Below are 20,008 nucleotides of genomic sequence, written 5' to 3'. Positions count from 1 at the left end.
TGGTTGCTGAAAGGTGATTGCTGAAGGTTTCTCAAAGTTTTATTTAGTAAAAACAGCAGAAAGGCGCACTAGAAATAAAAATTGAGACTCTAAAATTCCAGCGCTAGTATTTCCAAAAGGACACTTCAAATTTTATTTAAGCAACCAACCCATTGAGTTTGCTTACTTTGACTAAGCTTCCCTCAGAAATTCCACTGATACCAGTGTAGAACTTTGGTTCATTGAAACGGAAAGGAATGAAAAACTGCAGTTTAAAATTAAATCTCATAGAATCATAAAATGGTTTGGGTTGGAAGGGAGCTTAAGGACCATTTAGTTCCACCCCTGCCATGGCAGGGACACCTTCCACTGTCCTAGGCTCCTTCAAGCCCTGTCCAGCCTGGCTTTGGGAACTTCCAGGGATCCAGGGGCAGCCACGGCTCCTCTGGGCACCCTGTGCCAGGGCCTCATCACCTTCACATCAGGAATTCCCAGTTCCCAATCTCCCATCCATCCCTGCCCTCTGGCACTGGGAGCCATTCCCTGGCTCCTGTCCCTCCATCCCTTGTCCCAAGTCTCTCCAGGTCTCCCAGACTTCTCAAGAGTATGGGACCTCAAAAAGCAGAAAAACAGGTTCTTGCCCCAACACTGAGGTGTCTGAGGGCATCGTTTACACCAAGAGGAGCAGACTGGAGATCCCCAGAGTCATTCAGGTTGGAAAAGACCTCTGGGATCATCGAGTCCGATCTGTGACCGATCCCCAGAGCACCGAGGGGACGATCCCTCATCCCCATCCCAGAGCACCGAGGCCACTGAGGCGTTCCTCGGACACCTCCAGGGATGGGGACTCCAAACCTCAGAGAGGACCCGCTTGGCGTTGCCGGCTAAAATGTGAGGCAGCAGCGTCATTGCCATGGGCGATGGAGCCAAGATGGAAGCGGGCGTGTGAGGAGAAGGAGCCCTCGGCAATATCAGGGCACGGCGACAGGGAGCGTCAATGGCCGCGCCATGGCGTGAGGCGCTCCCAGCCGGGCCCTGGTCACCGCTAACAGCCGAAGCGGCCATTACTGAAACTTTGGGGTGAATAACCCCGAATTTAGGGCTGGCGAGCAGATTCATTAAACGAACGGCGGCGGCAGCCGCCCGTGAGGGGAGGGCAGAGCGCTGAGGGCGGAGCGGGGCGGGGGCCGGGGGAGCGGGGCCCGGGGGCGGGCGGGAGGCTGGGAGGAGGAGGGGAGGAGGAGGAGGAAGAGGAGGGGGCGGAGGAAGAGGTGGGAAGAGGAGGAGGAGGAGGGAAGAAGAGGCGGCAGCAGCAGCAGCAGCATGGCGGCCGGGCGCGAGCGGCTGAGCGCGCCGCCGCCGCCTCCTCCTCCTCCGCCGCCTCCATCTCCTGCCGCTCCCGAGCCGGAGCCCGCGGCCCCGCTGCCCAAATAGCCGCCCTGCCCCGGGTCCTGCCCCGCCCGGACAGCGCCCGGCCATGGAGCTCGCCAAACCGGCCTTCCCCGCGCTGCCGCAGGCCAAAGAGGACTCTGAGGTGAGCGGGAGCTCCGGTCCCGGCCCCCCGCACACGCCCGGCCCGCGGCCCCGCCGGGGCTTCCCCTCACAGCCCTGCCCGCCCTGCGGTGCCTCCCGCGCCCCTTCCCGCGGCATTCCCGCTGGGATCCATGGCAGGCCGCGGGTCCGTGTCCCGCCCTGTGCTGGTGGCACCCCCTGCGACCACCGGCCGCGTGTCCCCTCCCCTGCTCGCTGCCGGGCTCTGCTCCCTCCATCGCCCTCACACCCCGCCGCCCCTTCGGCATCTCCGCTCCCCGGTGCCTCCGGCCTGGAAGCCTCTCACTATCCCAGGTTGCTCCAAGCCCTGTCCAACATGGCCTTGAGCGCTTCCAGGCATGGGGCAGCCACAGCTTCTCTGGGCAATCTCGCCACCCTCACATTCAGGGAACTGAGCCCCTCCGCTTTATCTCCTTTGGCTTTTACCCACTCCCAGCGGCCCGCACTCATTTTTATGCCCGTTCTGCGTTCGGTGTGTCTCAGCCTGTCAGTGCCCCCTTACCTCGGTGAGGCCCCGTCCCGGTGTGAGCCGCCCCACAGGAGTTACCTGCGGGTCCCCTCCGGGCTCTCGGTGCCTTCCTCTCCTCCTCACCTCCGTCGGGGAGGTGTTTGCACGGACTTCCAGAGCCAGGAGTTCTCTCCGGACGAGGACAGGTGGCAATGTGCGCTCGGGCTCTCAGTGCGGTGTCACAGGAGCGCGGTGTCTGATTTCTGAACTTGGCTGAACTCCCCGGCGCTGACCCTGGACGCTGCTGATTTGTTTTTGTGTGTCACAAAGGTCCCCGAGTGTTCTCCCCCCCTTTGGTGGCCTCAGATATTTAATGTGAAATGTCACAGCCTGCATGAGGGAAGCTGAGAGTGTCTGAGCTCTTCTGGCGTCTGTAGATTGTTATATTTCTGAACATCAGCATTTATTTCTGTTTGAACAGCATTGCTCAATGCTCTCAATTACCTGAAATATGGGAGTGACTCTTTTTGTTCTGTTTTTGTTGTCAGGATTTAATGCTCCCCATCACTTCAGAGCTCTGGAGGTGTTACAAGTCATGTAGTTGTTCTCACAAAGTTGTAATCACTTTGTATCTCAGCACAAATCATCTGCCACCCTGTGAGCTTTATAATTTGTTTGTTTTTAAATATCTTTTCTTTCTGGAGAAACCAATCGTGTTCTCCACAGTTTTGTTAACTAAATCAGCCTGGGTGGCTTTTCATCTAAAATGGCTAAAGAGGAATGTGGGGTTAAAATAAAAATGAAATCGGAGCTCAGTGCCAGTCTAACAACTCTAAACTGATGAAAACTGAGATTATAGTACAGTGTCTTTCAGAGCAGCTTTTACTTTTGTTTACTTTTGTCTTTTTGCATGGGCTGTCTATAAATAATATAACTTGTAGTGTGTTAGAACTTCACATAGTGGGGATTTTCAAGAACTGATTTTAAAAACTGTAAGAATTTATTTTCAATACGCTGCATTTGTGTCTGACTTGAGATGTCAGACATTTCTAAATGCAAGATCATGTCAGTAAATTCTGAGCTCTGATAGAAGGTAATAAACAGTTGGAGTATGTGAAGGAAACAGGAAAGTGAAAGCCAGTGGTGAGTGTCAAAGTTCTTGTGGAGGTGACTCGTTAAAAGCAAAGTGTAGGACTTCAGCCCAGTCCTTAGGAAAAGCAAACTGAGGACATTAAAATCATTCTGCCCACAAAATGTGGATTTTCCTGGACAGCAGAAGATGCTCTTGTGCATTGCTGCTCTTTAATGAGCAGTAATCCCTCACATTTTGGGAGGTTGGTGATGGGTGGTTTAATGCTGGCTTGGCAGATTTGATTTCCAGATACTGGGAAGGGGAGGAGGGAGAGCTTGGGGAATCCCTGCTGCTCAAAAGTGCAGCTTTGTCACTTCTTTAACTCACTCCAAGTGCCACCCCCAGCTCCCTTCTCTGAGCTGACACTCCTAACCATGTCACAGCTTTAATAATCTTAATAATAATTAAAAATAAAGCCAGATCTGCACAGCATCCCATCACTTCCTGGCACAAGGAGCAGTGTTGAGGGGAGAGCAGCCTGGATTGACTGGGGCAGGCTGCAGGGACGGGCTCTGATAAATAAATAGGTCACTTTTCCAGCCTGGATGTTGTTTGTCCTGTCCCTAATCCATACTGTGGTGGTTGGGATTGCTGCATTTCTAAACCTCTCTTGGCTCTTGATACTTCTGGGAGCTCGGGAAATGCCAGAAAACCTGGAACTCATCATTCTGGCAAAGCTTTTCTGAGAATGTCTGTGAACTGTGTGTTCTTTTACAGTCTGGTGAGGGTGAGTATCTCAGTTTTGTGAGTAATAGTGATTATATGTGATCTGGAACCATTTCTAAGCTTAGATTTTTTTTTTTTTTCTAAAATCACATTTTCTAAGGTCAGGTCTCAAACTTTTAATTTGAGAAGTTCTGTGTTACATGTTTATACTGGGAGGAAAAATTATGGCTAAAACCCATTAAAAAGGGTCAGGTTAATAACAATTAGTACATGTTGGCTTATTAGTACTTCTGGAAAGAAGGTCAGTAAGGACTGGAATAATTGAAGGAATTTAACAGAAATTATTTTCTCATTAAACTTTAAACAAAACAAAAAAAAGGACTGGGATAGATGTATAAATATAATGAGAACACAGCAACAATTACCAGTTTATTTTTTGTTAAAGCATATTTGCTTGCATTCAGGCTGAGCAAACCAAGTATTCATGATGTACTTAGATTTTTTTTTTTTTTAGGACTCTCCATGGGTTTTATAATTAAATTAGCAGCCTATTGACTAAGCAGACATATTTGCCTTTTTATTATGCATAAAAGCTGAGTTCTTTTTTAGCCCATGGAGTTTTTCTAAAAAAGAAATTTACATTTTTGACAGCTATATTTAGTCTGAAATGCTAATGTATTTCTGACTGCTTTTTTTAAACTATGAAGTGATGCAGCCCATCTAAAGGTGGAACAAATCTATTAAACTTCTTTTTACTCTCACTTTTAATAGGCAACACAAACAAACCCCTTAAAACAGCGTTTCCCCTCCTCTGCAGACTCTTTAAAATAAGTAGGAAGCCTGTATCATTAGAATGATTTTACCTGCCCACATAACACAGCCCAAAAAACGGAGAACAAATGCAGTGTTGTGCTGGGAGATGTAAATCAGGTGCCAGATTTGCTCACAGCTCAGTGGGATACTCGGAGTGCTTTGCATAAATCAGAGCAGTGCTCTGTGCAGCTGGGCTTCAGCAGGCTCTCACTCCTGGGCAGTTTGTGCTCCCATCCAGGGGAGGCCTGCTGGGCTCCACGCAGGCACAGTTTGTGCAATTTGGGAGTTAAGGCACGTTTGGGTTGTTTTAGCTAAGTGAGGATTGCCTCAGCATAGCCCAACTCAGGAATTAAATAATTAAATGAAAAGGCCATTCCGGCAGCATTGGGAACAATTGTGATATTCTGTGAGTGTGGCACTCAGGCACTTGGAGTGCCTAACCCTGACCCTTTGTGCTTCCTGTCAGCTCAAGGATTCTGCCTCCACTGCTTTATTTCCCATTTTATTGGGAAAAAATTGTATGATGGAAGTTCTTAGCAGAGCTGCTGATCCTGTGTGCTGATGGTATTTAACAAGGTGCCTGTAGGACCAATGTTAGAGAATGGGACAAATAGGAATTTTGTTTGTACTTTTCTATTAGTTTCACCTTTTATCCTTTTCTGTGGCTTGTGCTTCTCTCTGCTAAAATAACATTTCCTTCGTTTTTCCCCCTTCCTTTTTTCCCCCTTCCTTTTTTCCCCCTTCCTTTTTTCCCCCTTCCTTTTTCCCCCTTCCTTTTTTCCCCCTTCCTTTTTTCGTACCAAAAACGTCTCTGGTGGGGCCTTCCCATTGTCTGAGTGCTCCTGACAAATAGAATTCCCAGGAAATCTGCTTCCATCCCTGCTGAGTGTGGTGGCCTTGGGATGGAGCAGCTGTGCAAGGGTGGCAATGTCACCTCACCCTTTCTGCTGCCCCTTTCTCCAGCCCTCAGCCACTTTTGGGATAGCAGCACCGTCCAAACATTCCCTGAGTTCTGCTCATGGCAGTGCCACGCTCACACCTTCAGGGAATTAAAGGATTTGGTTTAATTCTGTGTATTTTATAGACTTCTACCTGGGGAAAAATATCTATATTATTGAGCCTGCGCTGGTCAGGTAGTTGCACTAAATGATTGTTATAGGTTTCTTCCAATTGAAATAATCCTATTGATAAAATAACCCCCATATTTTTAATAGAACTGTCCAAGAACAGGAAGCCTGACTGAAACTGGAGACACAGCCTTTCACTTCATTCCTGTTCGTAGATATTTTTGAGGCTCTAAAGTACCACGTTTCACACTGATAGATGTGACAGGTTTCAGTGATACTCACATATTTTCCTTTTCAGTACCTCGTTTAGTTTGTCTCCTTTCTTATTAAAAATGGGAAATGAGTGTGCTCTGCTACTGCTTTATTATTTCAGGATTTCTCCTGCAGTTGTTCCATTTTACAAATACTGATTTAGATTTTTGTTCTTTGATGATAACATCCCTCTCCCCCACTTTGTTGGGCCATGTAAAATAATGTGTAAAATGCTTTCAAAGCCAAGGTGTGATCTCATTTGTGAGTGTGTGAATGACCCTTAAAGCTGCCTGGGAGTGAAAGCCTTTGTGTGGAGGTCATTGTTGTGGGATCGGGAGCCAGCCCCATCCGAGCTGCAGCCTGGGCAGGGGGATGATGGGATGATGCTGCTGCTGGCAGTCGATGCAATCCTGCCCTCTCTAACACAGTCGGGCTGTCATCTGAATTCTGGTATAGCACAGTCGGGCTGTCATCTGAATTCTGATATAACACAGTCGGGCTGTCATCTGAATTCTGATATAGCACAGTCGGGCTGTCATCTGAATTCTGATATAGCACAGTCAGGCTGTCATCTGAATTCTGGTATAGCACAGTCGGGCTGTCATCTGAATTCTGATATAGCACAGTCGGGCTGTCATCTGAATTCTGGTATAGCACAGTCGGGCTGTCATCTGAATTCTGATATAACACAGGCTGAATTTGAATTCTGATATAACACAGGCTGTCATCTGAATTCTGGTATAGCACAGTTGGGCTGTCATCTGAATTCTGGTATAATACAGGCTGTAATTTGAATTCTGATATAACACAGTCAATCTGAATTCTGATATAACACAGTCAGGCTGTCATCTGAATTCTGATATAACACAGGCTGTCATCTGAATTCTGATATAACACAGTCAGGCTGTAATCTGAATTCTGATATAACACAGGCTGTCATCTGAATTCTGATATAGCACAGTCGGGCTGTCATCTGAATTCTGATATAGCACAGTCAGGCTGTCATCTGAATTCTGGTATAGCACAGTCGGGCTGTCATCTGAATTCTGATATAACACAGGCTGAATTTGAATTCTGATATAACACAGGCTGTCATCTGAATTCTGGTATAGCACAGTTGGGCTGTCATCTGAATTCTGGTATAACACAGTCAATCTGAATTCTGATATAACACAGTCAGGCTGTAATCTGAATTCTGATATAACACAGGCTGTCATCTGAATTCTGATATAGCACAGTCAGGCTGTAATCTGAATTCTGATATAACACAGGCTGTAATTTGAATTCTGATATATAACACTGTCAGGCTGTAATCTGAATTCTAGTATAACACAGGCTGTCATCTGAATTCTGATATAGCACAGTCAAGCTGCAGTTTGAATTCTGATATAACACAGGCTGAATTTGAATTCTGATATAACACAGTTGGGCTGCAATCTGAATTCTAGTATAACACAGGCTGTCATCTGAATTCTGATATAACACAGTCAGGTTGTAATTTAAATTATGTTATAACACAGGCTGTAATTTGAATTCGGATATATAACACAGGCTGTCATCTGAATTCTGATATAGCACAGTCAGGCTGTAACTTGAATTCTGATACAACACAGTCAGGCTGCAGTTTGAATTTGATATAACACAGGCTGTAACTTGAATTCTGATATAAGACAGTTTGAATTCTGATATAACACAGGCTGCAGTTTGAATTCTGATATAACACGGTCAGGCTGTAACTTGAATTCTGATATAACACAGGCTGTAATCTGAATTCTGGTATAACACAGTCAATTTGAATTCTGATATAACACAGGCTGTAATCTGAATTCTGATATAGCACAGTCAATTTGAATTCTGATATAACACAGGCTGTAATCTGAATTCTGATATAGCACAGTCAGACTCTAATCTGAATTCTGATATAACACATCATGCTGTAATCTGAATTTCCTGTGCAGTGTTCAAGGCAGATCCAGAAGCTCCCTTGGCCAGAGCAGATGAGGAGCTGGGCAGATCAGAGCCCCTGGCTGTTCTGTTGTAACAGTTTCTGCTGCTCCAGCTTCACAACTTTTGGGAGAACCTTGTAGCAGCTTTGCAGGAGAGGCTTGGAGTGTTACAGGGAAACAGCTTCGGGCAGGAGGATTCTCACAGCCCTGGGTTCTGAGGTGCACAATCCATCATGCAGGAGTCCTGACGGGGTGGAGTGTGATGGGCAGAGACATCTGTGTGCAGAGGGAAGTGATGCCATAAATCAACAACAAAAAACTGTCTGGGAGTTGGGAAAGGGTTGGACATCTGGAGTGGACAGGGAGGATTTACTGGGAGCTCTGTGCAGCTTTTCCAAAGGATTTGGGGTCTGGGAAGCAGGAGAAGTCAGTGCAGGGGTGAATAGCAGCAGTGAAAATCGAGAAGAGACTTCATCTCCTCTAACTCCTGATTGGATTTATTTCCTGGTGATTTTTGCAGCATCTCTGAGAGCCTCTCCCTCACCTGGGCCAGCCTGTGCTTTGCAGGCTCTGTTAATTACAGGGAGCTGTAACCATCCAAACTGGGCTTGGTTTCAGCCAGAGCTGAGCTCTGACAAACACTGGGGCTGTACCTTTTATGTGTGAGAATCAGATGGGTCTGCAGGCTTCAGCTGGGGCCAGCTCAGCTGTGTCACGTGCATCCATGGCACTGCATTCCCTCTGCACAGCCACATGCAGGTTGGCTGGAGTGTTTAAAACCCTCTTTGCTTTGCTACACACTCTCAATGTCAGGGCTGCTAAACTCATTTGAAAATCATAAGATAAATTTTTTTTAGATTAAGGGCACTGTTACAAAAGAATTCCACATCACTTTTTTGCCATTAAACTGTTCTAAGGAAGAGCAAGTTGTGGTAAAATATGGACAAAATAACCCAAATTTCTGGCAGAGCTAACAGATATTGGATACCAAAAGCTCTTTGTAGTGTGGACAAGTCTTACGTATTAATTCCTATTAATTTCAAGTCTTACCTATTAATTGATGACTTCTGTTTATTTCAGCTGGAAATTGGATGGGGAAGGAAGGGTTTGGAATGTGCTTTATTCCCCCTTTTCCTGGAGATCATTTTTAAAACTTTGTAGTTCTAGGGATTATTTTTTTCCACTCCTTCTATTTGGTGTCTTGCAAATATTGATGAGTGAGACTTCCAGTGAGTTGTCACTTGTTCTGGAGAACTTCCCAAATCCCTGTTCTTCCCTCCACCTCTGGCATCACCCTTTGTTTTCTTAGCAAAATTCTTGCAATTGATCTTATCAAAAGAGAAGCTTTCAGTTGTTTTTTTGTCTGCTTGGTGCTGCAGACAGTGTGGAAAACCTGGCTGCTGAATGAATTCCTTAAAATGGAACCTGTGCTTGACTTCAGTCTCCAGTAATAGATTGGGATTTTTACATAACTTTGCATAACATTTGAATGATCTGGCATTGTTGGTTTTGAGAGCCTCCAAGGGCTGTCAGCAGCCACCAAAATCATTCTTTCAGTAGTTTGTGTACTTGTCTCAGATTAAATGTTTTCCTTAAACACTCTATCAGAGTTATTTTGCAGACTAAATCTCATTGGAAACTGTTGCATTGCTCAATTCTCACCTATTTATTTTGCACAGTTTGCAGCTGTTGGGGCTAAAAATTTCCTGCCTCTGATGCTTTTAAAGGAACATTTCCAATGTGTTGTTAAGCCAAAATAGTGATGAATTTGTGTTTTCATTGGGCTCCAGATTAAGATTTCCAAATTCTACAAACAGAGTAATAAAGTGTTTGTATATTCCTGGAGTGCAGTTTAAGCTTTTCAGAGTTTATTGCTCTTAGGCTTGGTTTTAGACTTGGACAAACTGGGAATTTCTGGCTTTTTGGGGTGAATGATGTTCTTGTGTACAGAGCAAGCCAGCAGGGCTGTGCTGAACCCTCTCAGGTCCCCTTTAAAGGACCCAGTGCTGTAAATATCATCCTTTTGTCACAGCATTTCTCCTTTCTGCTTCCAGCAGTTTATTATTCCAGCTGGAACATGCAGAAGTCATTTAGCTACTCTTCAGCAAAGCCCATTTTGTGCATTTTATTTCCCTGTTTGTGCTGCCACTTTAGGTGCTATCCAAAGGATTTTCTGGAGTGGCTTAATGTTTGTTTGCTTGCTTTTCCAGAATAACTTCACTGATACTAAAATCCTTCTTAATTCCACGAGCAAGAGCTGGAAAATCCTCCCTGTGCACTGTGGGGGTGTCTGAGGGAAGCACAGGATTTTTATTGTGCTGGTAAAAAGAGGTTTAATGTGAATTTAATGCTACTGGGACAAGTGCAGGTGCTCAGGTGAGCAGTGCTGCAATTTAAGGGATCCTTCCCAGCTGGAATATTTAATGATTAACTTCCCCATCCTTCTGAGGACATCAGCACATAGGGGAAGTGTTGTCTTAGCTGTGAATCAACAGAGTTATGTAAATAAATGGATGCAGTCTATTGGATATATTTGACTATTCATTTTATTTTTTTTCCCTCCAGATGGTAGCTGGGATCTCAGCTCCAACTCCTTCATGTGTGAGGGTCAAGGAATGAGTAAGAGGCTGTTAATAGAGGCCAGTGGGAGTTGTAGGCAAGGAAAGACAGGAATAGTCTCTGCCTGAGCAGTTCCTGTTCAGCTCTAGAGCTGCAGAGGATGGAAGTGTTGATCCTGGTGTTTGCTCTGGTCAGCTGGGGATGGGGAATGGAGCTGAGCCCTCCCAGCTTTGGGCTGTAAATGACCAGCAGGATCATGGGTAGAGTGTTTTATTTACTGAGTGAGGAGTAAATAAAACTCTCTGCTCTCTGCCTGAGCAGTTCCTGTTCAGCTCTAGAGCTGCAGAGGATGGAAATGTTGATCCTGGTGTTTGCTCTGGTCAGCTGGGGATGGGGATGGGAGCTGAGCCCCACTCCCAGCTGAATCTCCCATTCCCATTCAGCTGGGGGTCTGGGGAAGGGGTAAATGACCAGCAGGATCATGGGCAGAGTGTTTTATTTACTGAGTGAGGAGTAAATAAAACTCTCTGCTCTCTGCCTGAGCAGTTCCTGTTCAGCTCTAGAGCTGCAGAGGATGGAAGTGTTGATCCTGGTGTTTGCTCTGGTCAGCTGGGGATGGGGAATGGGAGCTGAGCCCTCCCAGCTCTGGGCTGTAAATGACCAGCAGGATCATGGGCAGAGTGTTTTATTTACTGAGTGAGGAGTAAATAAAACTCCTCACACTTTACTCTGGGGTGGAGTAATAAACCATTTTACTAAGGGCTTGCTGTGGTCATGGAGAGCACAAATTTCTGGAATTGTTTGAGCTGAATCCTGAATATTCAGAGTGGATTAGGTGAGGCAATGTGGGTTTTGAGGGAGTCACCTGCTCTGCTTGTTATCTCCTGTTATTTCAGTGGCTGCAGGAATGCACCAGCCAAAGGAGTTCCTTTGCTTCTCTTACCAGTACAGAATGTTCTAAAGCTTTTTTTCCTTTCTCTTTTTTCCCCTCCTCACTTCAGAGAGAAGTTTCTCAGCAGAAAGCTGAGGTGTGGATAAGCTGATAAGGATCTTTTCCAGCCTTAAGGATTTTTTATAGAATACTTGAGGTTTCTTCTCATGAACTTTCCAAATAGTGTTCCTTGCACTTGGAAAGGTAGCAGGGATCTTGTACAGAACTTGAGGTTATTTTCTATAAAATGCACATCTCTACTTTTCTCTGTTGTATATATAATTATTTTTAATTTTGTTTTTTAAGGATTGGACCTATCCCATGAGGAGAGAGATGCAGGTAGGACACTTTTATTTACTGTTTGAGGCAAAACACATGGAGCATTTAATGAGGAGGAAAAAGAGCTGGTATCAAAATCACTCTTTACCCATAAAGTGTCAGACAGCACCATGGGAGACAGAATTAATTAGTTAATTAAGGTGAGGATTTGCCAGCTTGGAATACAGGTGTGTTCGCATCTCTGTGGTGCAGGTCCTAAACAGAAATCCCCCAAATATTAAATTTTAGTCTTTCTGAATGTTTTTAGATGATTGCCAAAGCTTTGCCTTCTACCTTGGGCTGGGAAGTGTTCTCCAGTGAGATGGACAATTAAAATTTTCCTACCGTGGTGTCAGTCAGAAATCTTTGCACAAGATAAGATCTGCACACCTGCTTATCTTCATTGGTGGGGAGATAAATGGTTCAAAACTGATCTTTTCCCACTGCTAGGCCAAAGCTTGAGGGATTTCCACGTGTGTATCTCTTCTCATCAGAGCAATTTGGAATTAATTACAAGACAGGATAATAAACCAAGTTAAGAGTTCCCTTCCCTTTATCTGGGGCTGGGTGAGATGCAGGAATCAAGCTGAGCTTAATCCAAATCAAGGACTTTGTTCCTTCTCCAGAACAAGAACTCCAGCACCAAGATCATGTTTCTCTTATCCTGCCAAACCAATTTTTTTCCTTGTCCTGCTATAAATGACATTGATTACACATTTCAGGAATATGTAAATGATTTGTGTCCATGTTCTGAGTGAAATGTGTTATTTCCAGTCATCTGGAGTTGGTATTAAATGTCTGTTCTTCTCCTAGGAAATCTTACCTGGGTTATTTTTAGGCCCATATTCTTCAGCTATGAAAAGCAAGGTAAGATTTTCAGAAAATTCTCTCCCAGGGAAGCTTTGCTGTGGTGATTTGATTTGTTGCTGTGGAGATCTGCTCTGTGTGTCTATAGAGGTGTAAATTTGGTTGCAGTTCTGAACTGGAATGAAAACTGCCAAAGTGGAAGGAATATGTGCTGCATTTATGGGATGGTCTGAGCTATTTGTATTAAAATTGAGTCTTAAATTATATTTTTCTTAGAGAATTTAAGCTATTTGAGACACTTCACCAATTCTTATTTCCTTTGCTGAAGTGTTGCAAGATCTGTCACAACTGGGAACTCACACACAGACATTAAAACAAGGAAAATTAAATTCCAATGAAGTCAAGCACTGCTCAGGCACAGCTTGGCTCTGCAAATTTGCCTCATGGTTTAAATGATCTTATTTGGCATGGTCTGCTTCCAGCAAGAGCCCAGTGCTGGCTGCAAATTCCTCTCTCATATAGGGACTTGAAAATTCAGGTAAAGTGAAAGGTGGGGAGAGACAAACAACTTCATTGAATGCCTTCTTGTTTTGTCATTTTTTCTTTTGGAAAAACAATATTTTTACACTCTGAATTCTAGAAAACCAGCTCAGATTTTCCTTGATATAGCCCTGTTTTGTATCTTAAGTACAGCTTTTCTTCTTATTGCTATTTCTATCTAGAATATATAAATATTTATATATTTATTATATATACTATTTCCTTTCTATATTTCCTTTCTATATTTCCTTTCTATATTTCCTTTCTATATTTCCTTTCTATATTTCCTCTCTATATTTCCTCTCTATATTTCCTCTCTATATTTCCTCTCTATATTTCCTCTCTATATTTCCTCTCTATATTTCCTCTCTATATTTCCTCTCTATATTTCCTCTCTATATTTCCTCTCTATATTTCCTCTCTATATTCCCTTTCTATATTCCCTTTCTATATTTTTCCCTTTCTATATTTTTCCCTTTCTATATTTTTCCCTTTCTATATTTTTCCCTTTCTATATTTTTCCCTTTCTATATTTTTCCCTTTCTATATTTTTCCCTTTCTATATTTTTCCCTTTCTATATTTTTCCCTTTCTATATTTTTCCCTTTCTATATTTTTCCCTTTCTATATTTTTCCCTTTCTATATTTTTCCCTTTCTATATTTTTCCCTTTCTATATTTTTCCCTTTCTATATTTTTCCCTTTCTATATTTTTCCCTTTCTATATTTTTCCCTTTCTATATTTTTCCCTTTCTATATTTTTCCCTTTCTATATTTTTCCCTTTCTATATTTTTCCCTTTCTATATTATTTTTCCCTTTCTATATTATTTTTCCCTTTCTATATTATTTTTCCCTTTCTATATTCCCTGATAATATGTGTAATCTAGTATAATATAGTAATATATATTACTAGTCTATTTCAGCTTTTCTTTATATTATTAATAATTATTATTTCTTTGTCTGTTACTGTCTAATAGATGTATCTGTAATTAAATTTTTTTTTTCTTTCTCCACAGCTACCTATACTCCAGAAACATGGAATAACCCATGTAATATGCATACGGCAGAACATTGAAGCAAATTTTATTAAACCAAACTTCCAGCAGTTATTTAGGTGAGAAATGACCAAGATTCCTTTTTGTGTATGTGTGTTCTTTCCAAATATTTTCACTTTGTCAGAATTATTTGAAAAATGTGCAGAGGTGCAGAAAGACTTGAAATCCAAACCATGGATTTTATTCATCCTGAAGGAGCCTGCAGATGAGATTTATGCATAGTTTGCAGTAACTGGTTTTAGTTTTCAGTGATTTCTGAGAGGTGAAATCTGTTCTGGACTGAATTTGTGGAGTTCAGAGCAGGAATTAAAGGTTGTGCAGATTGCCTCCTGCAGGGGAGGGGCTGCAGCAGCTCTGTGATGTTGTGAACTCACAGGAAATTTTCATTGCAGGTATTTAGTCTTGGATATTGCAGATAATCCAGTGGAGAATATAATCCGATTTTTCCCTATGGTGAGTCCATGGCTTGGGAAGGGAAATCCCCAGGAGTTTTCTGAACTTTTCTGAACAAATACCAGTTTCACTTTTGGGATACTCAGCCTCAGGTACCTGCAAGTGCTGCCAGCTCCTGACTTTATTATTGACACTTTAATAAGTGTAATTAACTCCTTTTTACAAGTGTGGAAGCAGGTGGAGTTGTAAGAGCTGCTTCTTGTTATGGTATCAAAAAAAAAAAAAAAAGACATAAAAATAAAAAAAGACTGAAAAAAATACCTAAAAATAAAAATTAAAGAAGACAGGTCTCAAAGCAGAGAGATTTGGTCATGAGGGAATTCTGGGGCCCTTGACCTGGAGGAAACTTTAATTTGAGCCCAAGAATATTTACATTTCTTGTATCAAATTCTAAATAATAGCTAAGTTTTACAGTTTGCTGCAGATGAATTAAAAATTAACTTGTGAATTAAACAATGCCCATTATTAGAACAAACCCCTGATTTGGAGCTGTGGGTTTGTATGTTTATTTTAATTCAGTTTGCAACTGAGCAAAAGGATATTGTTCCTTCTTCCACCAAAAAAACCCAAAAGTGCCTTCCCTGGTTTTGCACTGATAATTTTAGGAATAGTTTAAAGTACAAAAGAACAGTTGAAGTAGGGTTTTAGTCTGCATAAAGGTGCATTATTGTCACTGATATAAAAATTATACCCAATTTAGGTGTTACTACAACTTGCACTAAAAATAATCTGAAAGTTTGAGTCTTGTTTGTTGTTTTTTTTTTTCTTTTCAGACTAAAGAATTTATTGATGGAAGTTTACAAAGTGGAGGTAAAATTAATATTAACTTTCTCCTCATAAAACTAAATTAGGGGTATGGATTAGAGGCTCTTAAATAAGAACTTTTCTTAAATTTGGGGGGTTTATTATGCTTGATTTGAACTCTGTTAGACAAATTCAGAGCAAAGTGTTCATTCATTCATTTACCTCTAACTGGAAAATCAACCTCTGGGGTTTGGGGTTTTTTCATGAAACTCAGCTGTGTTTTGAGGTTTTCTTGCATGAGGTTTTCTTGTCCCCTCTCCAGTGCAGGACCTGAAATCTGCATTGTGGCCATTCTGTCCCCCAGAATCCTCATAGGAGCAGCAATCCCAGTTCTGGATCCCAGAGTGCAGTTAGAAATTCAGGGTGAAGGAAGACAGCACCTGTTTTATTTTTATTTGCAGTTAGAAATTCAGGGTGAAGGAAGACAGCACCTGTTTTATTTTTATTTGCAGTTAGAAATTCAGGGTGAAGGAAGACAGCACCTGGGTTGTTTTATTGGGTGTGCCTTGCTGCTGCCTGCTTCTCCATAACAAGGGAAAACATTTCAAAGAATTTTATTCACTTTATACACATATGGTTAATTTGAGTTTCTTTTCCTTCTCAGGAAAAGTTCTTGTCCATGGGAATGCAGGGATTTCTAGAAGGTAGGAAATGATCCACCCTGATATAAATATTTTTAAACAATTGAAAGATATTTTTCTAACTTTTATATTTATTTTTTTCCAGTGCTGCCTTAGTTATTGCATACATAATGGAAACATTTGGGGTGAAGTACAGGTAAGAAAAGTTATTCAGGTTTTAATTCAGGTGGTGTGAGTGGATAATGATTTTGAGGGAACAGAAACTCAGTCTCAGTGCCTTACCCAAGGCTTTACCAGGAGCTGATTATTCCAGTTTCCATCACTGCAGTTGTGTTTTACACCCTTTTTTAAAAGAATCAGGCACCTGCTGCTCTGGGAATGGGGCAGCAGCCTCAGGGGCTGTTCTGAGCCTGTGCTGAACAGGAAAGTGAGCTGAGCACTGGGGTGGGCACACAGAATTGTACCACTGCTGCTTCCTGCTTTGGCCAAGCAATTTCAGTTGTAAAACCAGTTCTGGGGAGAGTTTAGAGGTTTTGTAGTGCTGAGAAATTGATAATCTAAAGGAAAGCTCAAACCACAGAGACTTTGATATATTTTAAGTGTGTTTTTTTCTCTTTTTAAGGGATGCATTTACTTATGTCCAAGAAAGAAGATTCTGTATTAATCCTAATGCTGGATTTGTCCATCAACTTCAGGTGACTTTTTAAAAATTCTTGATCAAAACTGAAAAGTCATTTAATGAATCATCTTCCTGCCAAATAGATATTTACACAAATATGCTTCAAAGAAATGTCAGGAGCTGGAGGAAAGCTTGGGAGGAAGATGAGTGGGCACCTCAGTTCCTTAGAGTTAAGCTTTGGACAAAGCAAATCCAGGAATGGAGGAGATATAAAAATCCTGCTTTGTGCAGTGATTGAGAGGCTCTGAAGTGTCTTGGTTGGTGCTGAAGGAGCTGCACAGGAAATGTGGTTTGTTCCTTAAAGCCATTTTCTTTAGTCATCCTTGAACTTTTCCTCTGACTTCCTGATGGTTTTTGTCATTCATGGCAAAGCAACAAAGAATTCTCCCCCTCCCAAATCTGTGCCTGAATATGAGATGTTCCCTGAATTTGCCCTGCTCATCCTTACAAAGCTTTGTGCCAGAGTAATTCCAATCCACATTTTTGGACATTTTTAGGAATATGAAGCCATCTATCTAGCAAAGTTAACCATCCAGATGATGTCACCTCTGCAGCTGGAGAGATCCCTCTCAGTCCCACCTGGCAGCACAGGTGAGAAGCTTCTGCTGGGGCTGTGAGGGGATTTCCCAAACCTTTAGCAGCACAATCCCAAACTCTTGGGATTTTAATGTGCAAGCTGATTTTTAAACTTCATTGTGAAGTGTTTAAATGTCCTGGTTTGCCCTGGCTGAAGTTCCCTCTTGCCTCCTGCAGGAAGTTTGAAGAGGATGCACGAGGAGGATGAAGATCTTGGCACCATGCAGGTGGCAGCAGCACAGAATGGCTGAGGACAAGAACTGCTTGTAGTGAGAATTCCTGCCAAGAAAGGTGAAGAAAACTAGGGAAAAAAAAAAAAACCACACAAAAACCAGAACAAGAATTAATGCAAAACAATGAACACACATAGCTTCTTTTCAATTACATGTTGCTTTCAGATGTAAATCTGCCTCTGCAACACACTAAGCATCATTTTTGAGATGTTGGACTTCTTGAATGAATAGATGGCACTGATTGTTTTACTCCTTTTTTACACTTTACAGTTTTATTCTAAACCAAGATTTTTGGACTTGCAAAGAGGTATTATTGCAATAATGCACTTTTCATACTTGAAATTTCTTTATTTGTATGATATAAAGTTATTACTTTAAACAAAATGCAAGTGGGGGGGATTTGTTTATAAAGTTATTTGTGTAATTTATAACAAGAGACTTTAGTAAAGAAAAAGTTTGCTAAAATCCACCTTGTTCTCAGTATGTATTATGGCAGAAATGTGCTTTAGGAGCATAAACATAGAGGTTAATTCAAGTTGGAACTATCTAGAACGTCCTCAAATGGTTTTCAAGGAGTAGGGGCATCATTTGAGGTAAAAATTGGATTTGTCTTTGCAAACTGAGGCTCAGGGCACTGCCCATAATGGGATCAAGACTTAAAGGATTCACCTCAGCTCTGGTAAAACCTTAGACTCAGCTAAGGAAACATTTCTTGGTGCTGTAAAGTTTCAAATTGGGGATTGTGCAGCTGTGACTCTCCTGCCTCAGCAGCACAGAGGTTGTGCAAGCACAGTCCTGCTTCTGCATCTGCTTTATTTCCCAATGTTTGTTGCCTAAAAGCCAGGGCTGGAATGATTTGGGAGCACTGTGGGGACCCAGCAAGGCTGTTAGAAAAATGTGTGTGTTTGGGAAGTCTGAGCTTGGGAAGCAGGATCAAACTTAACAGGGAAAAATGGGCTCAGGATTTGGGGATCAGAGCATCCAGCAGCACATTGCTGGTCCTGCTGCTACCCTGATAGCAGTGATGGAGCACAGTAATGCCTTCAAGGGGGTAAAAAACCTGCAAAAAATGGTGTGATGGTTTAGGTAGGAGCTTCTCAGCTGGAGAGAAGGAAGTGATTTCTCTCCTGTGCCAGTGCCCAGTGCTGGTTTGCAGGTGCACAGGGTTTGTTCCTGTTCTGAACTTGTCCCTCCATGCAGGAATGCTCTGGGGCTGTTGGGAAATGCATTCCTGGCCTTTGCAGCTCCCCAGGCACTGCCAGCCTGGAGCTGGGCTGGGAGGCATCAAATCCCCTCAGTTGCAGTCCCTGGGAAGGGGAGGGATGGAGCACAGATGGAAGCACTGATTCAGCCCCAGCCTGGTCCATGTCTGTTCTCTCTGGGGTGCTGGGAACACTCCCTGCTCCTGGCAAGCTCCATGACTAAGGGTTTCTCATCAATCCAGGTTTTTTCCTGGCATTGCCCCCTCCTGGTGCCTTTTACAGTCATTCTGCTCTGTCTGCCTGTCAGAGCCCAGGGGATTCTGAGATTTCATTTTCCTCAGATCTATTACTAAGCCATCTATTTAAAGCTTCCCCTGTCTGTCTGCTGTAGTTTCACTGCCAGGAAGGTTTTGTTTCAACATTTGGGTTTCGGGGTTGAACTAAAGGCAGGAATTGGACTGGAAGAAGTGGAGGGTGAATTATTTTTATTTCCCAGGTTCAAACATAAAATTGCAACACTCAAATCTTTGGGAATCCACAGCTCTTGATTGAGGTGCTGAAATTGCCTTTTCCAGCTTAGGGGAAGCAGAGTGAAGGAACTGGAGATCTCCTCCTCAGGGTGGGAAAGGTCCCAGCCAAAAAATTAAAATCACAGGGAAGATGTAAAATTCAACCTCTGGAGAAGCTGGTAGTGCTGTTAGGGCTGGTTCTGCCAAAAATAAAAGTGTTCCAGGCAATGCTGGACAAGGCTTGGAGCAAACTGGGGCAGTGGAAGTGGCCCTGTCCATGGCAAGGGCTGGAATGAGATGGGCTTTGAGGTCTCTTCCAGCACAAAGCAGTCTGGGGTTCTCCAGTATTAATCAACACTGTGTCCAAATACTGCTGGTTTTATATATATATATATAATTTGTATTATTATATGTTTATATAAAGAACTCTATATAAATATATATAATTAAGTATATCTAAAACAGAGGTAATCAGATGCCTTTGTGGGCCAGGGAAAAGACATTTATGAAAGGTTTGCTGCTTGCCTCAAGGTCATGGTTGATTTTATATATGTATATATATATGCATGTGTGTATCTATATATATATGTATATATATATGCATGTATATATATGTATATATATTTATATATGTATATACATGTGTATATGTGTGTATATATGTGTACATATATGTATATATATGTATGTCTGTATATATATGTGTATATGGATAGAGTATCTTTAGATATATATGTATGTATATATAAAAATATGTATATATATTATTAATCTGTCAATATAGATTTTATATATACATAAAATATCCATATACACATTTTATATATGCATAAAATATCCATAGATAGATTTTCTATACGTATATACTATACATATTTATGTCAATATTTTAGATCTGTTTTTATGTA

General features: G+C 42.3%; 1 protein-coding gene across 1 annotated transcript; it reads left to right on the top strand.

Moving 5' to 3' along the window:
- Positions 1-1,283: 1,283 nt before the first annotated feature.
- On the top strand, positions 1,284-17,856 carry STYX (serine/threonine/tyrosine interacting protein). Its single transcript, XM_059474195.1, has 11 exons — positions 1,284-1,513; positions 11,651-11,683; positions 12,476-12,529; positions 14,025-14,122; positions 14,456-14,516; positions 15,290-15,326; positions 15,925-15,964; positions 16,047-16,097; positions 16,524-16,596; positions 17,078-17,171; positions 17,334-17,856. Exons 1-11 carry the CDS (start codon positions 1,457-1,459, stop codon positions 17,405-17,407), a joined length of 672 nt encoding a protein of 223 aa, XP_059330178.1. The 5' UTR covers positions 1,284-1,456; the 3' UTR covers positions 17,408-17,856.
- Positions 17,857-20,008: the final 2,152 nt, after the last annotated feature.

This window comes from Ammospiza nelsoni, chromosome 6 (assembly GCF_027579445.1).
Source record: "Ammospiza nelsoni isolate bAmmNel1 chromosome 6, bAmmNel1.pri, whole genome shotgun sequence".
In the NCBI taxonomy this organism is placed as follows: domain Eukaryota; kingdom Metazoa; phylum Chordata; class Aves; order Passeriformes; family Passerellidae; genus Ammospiza; species Ammospiza nelsoni.
The sequence above is the reverse complement of the archived record's forward strand: the minus strand, read 5'-3'. Positions and strand labels throughout refer to the sequence as shown.

Coding starts and splice junctions, on each gene's coding strand:
- STYX (XM_059474195.1), top strand. CDS start 1,457: ATGGAGCTCGCCAAACCGGCCTTCCCCGCGCTGCCGCAGGCCAAAGAG. Junction 14,123..14,455: donor AACTTCCAGCAGTTATTTAG/GTGAGAAATGAC, acceptor TTTTCATTGCAG/GTATTTAGTCTTGGATATTG. Junction 17,172..17,333: donor AGTCCCACCTGGCAGCACAG/GTGAGAAGCTTC, acceptor TGCCTCCTGCAG/GAAGTTTGAAGAGGATGCAC.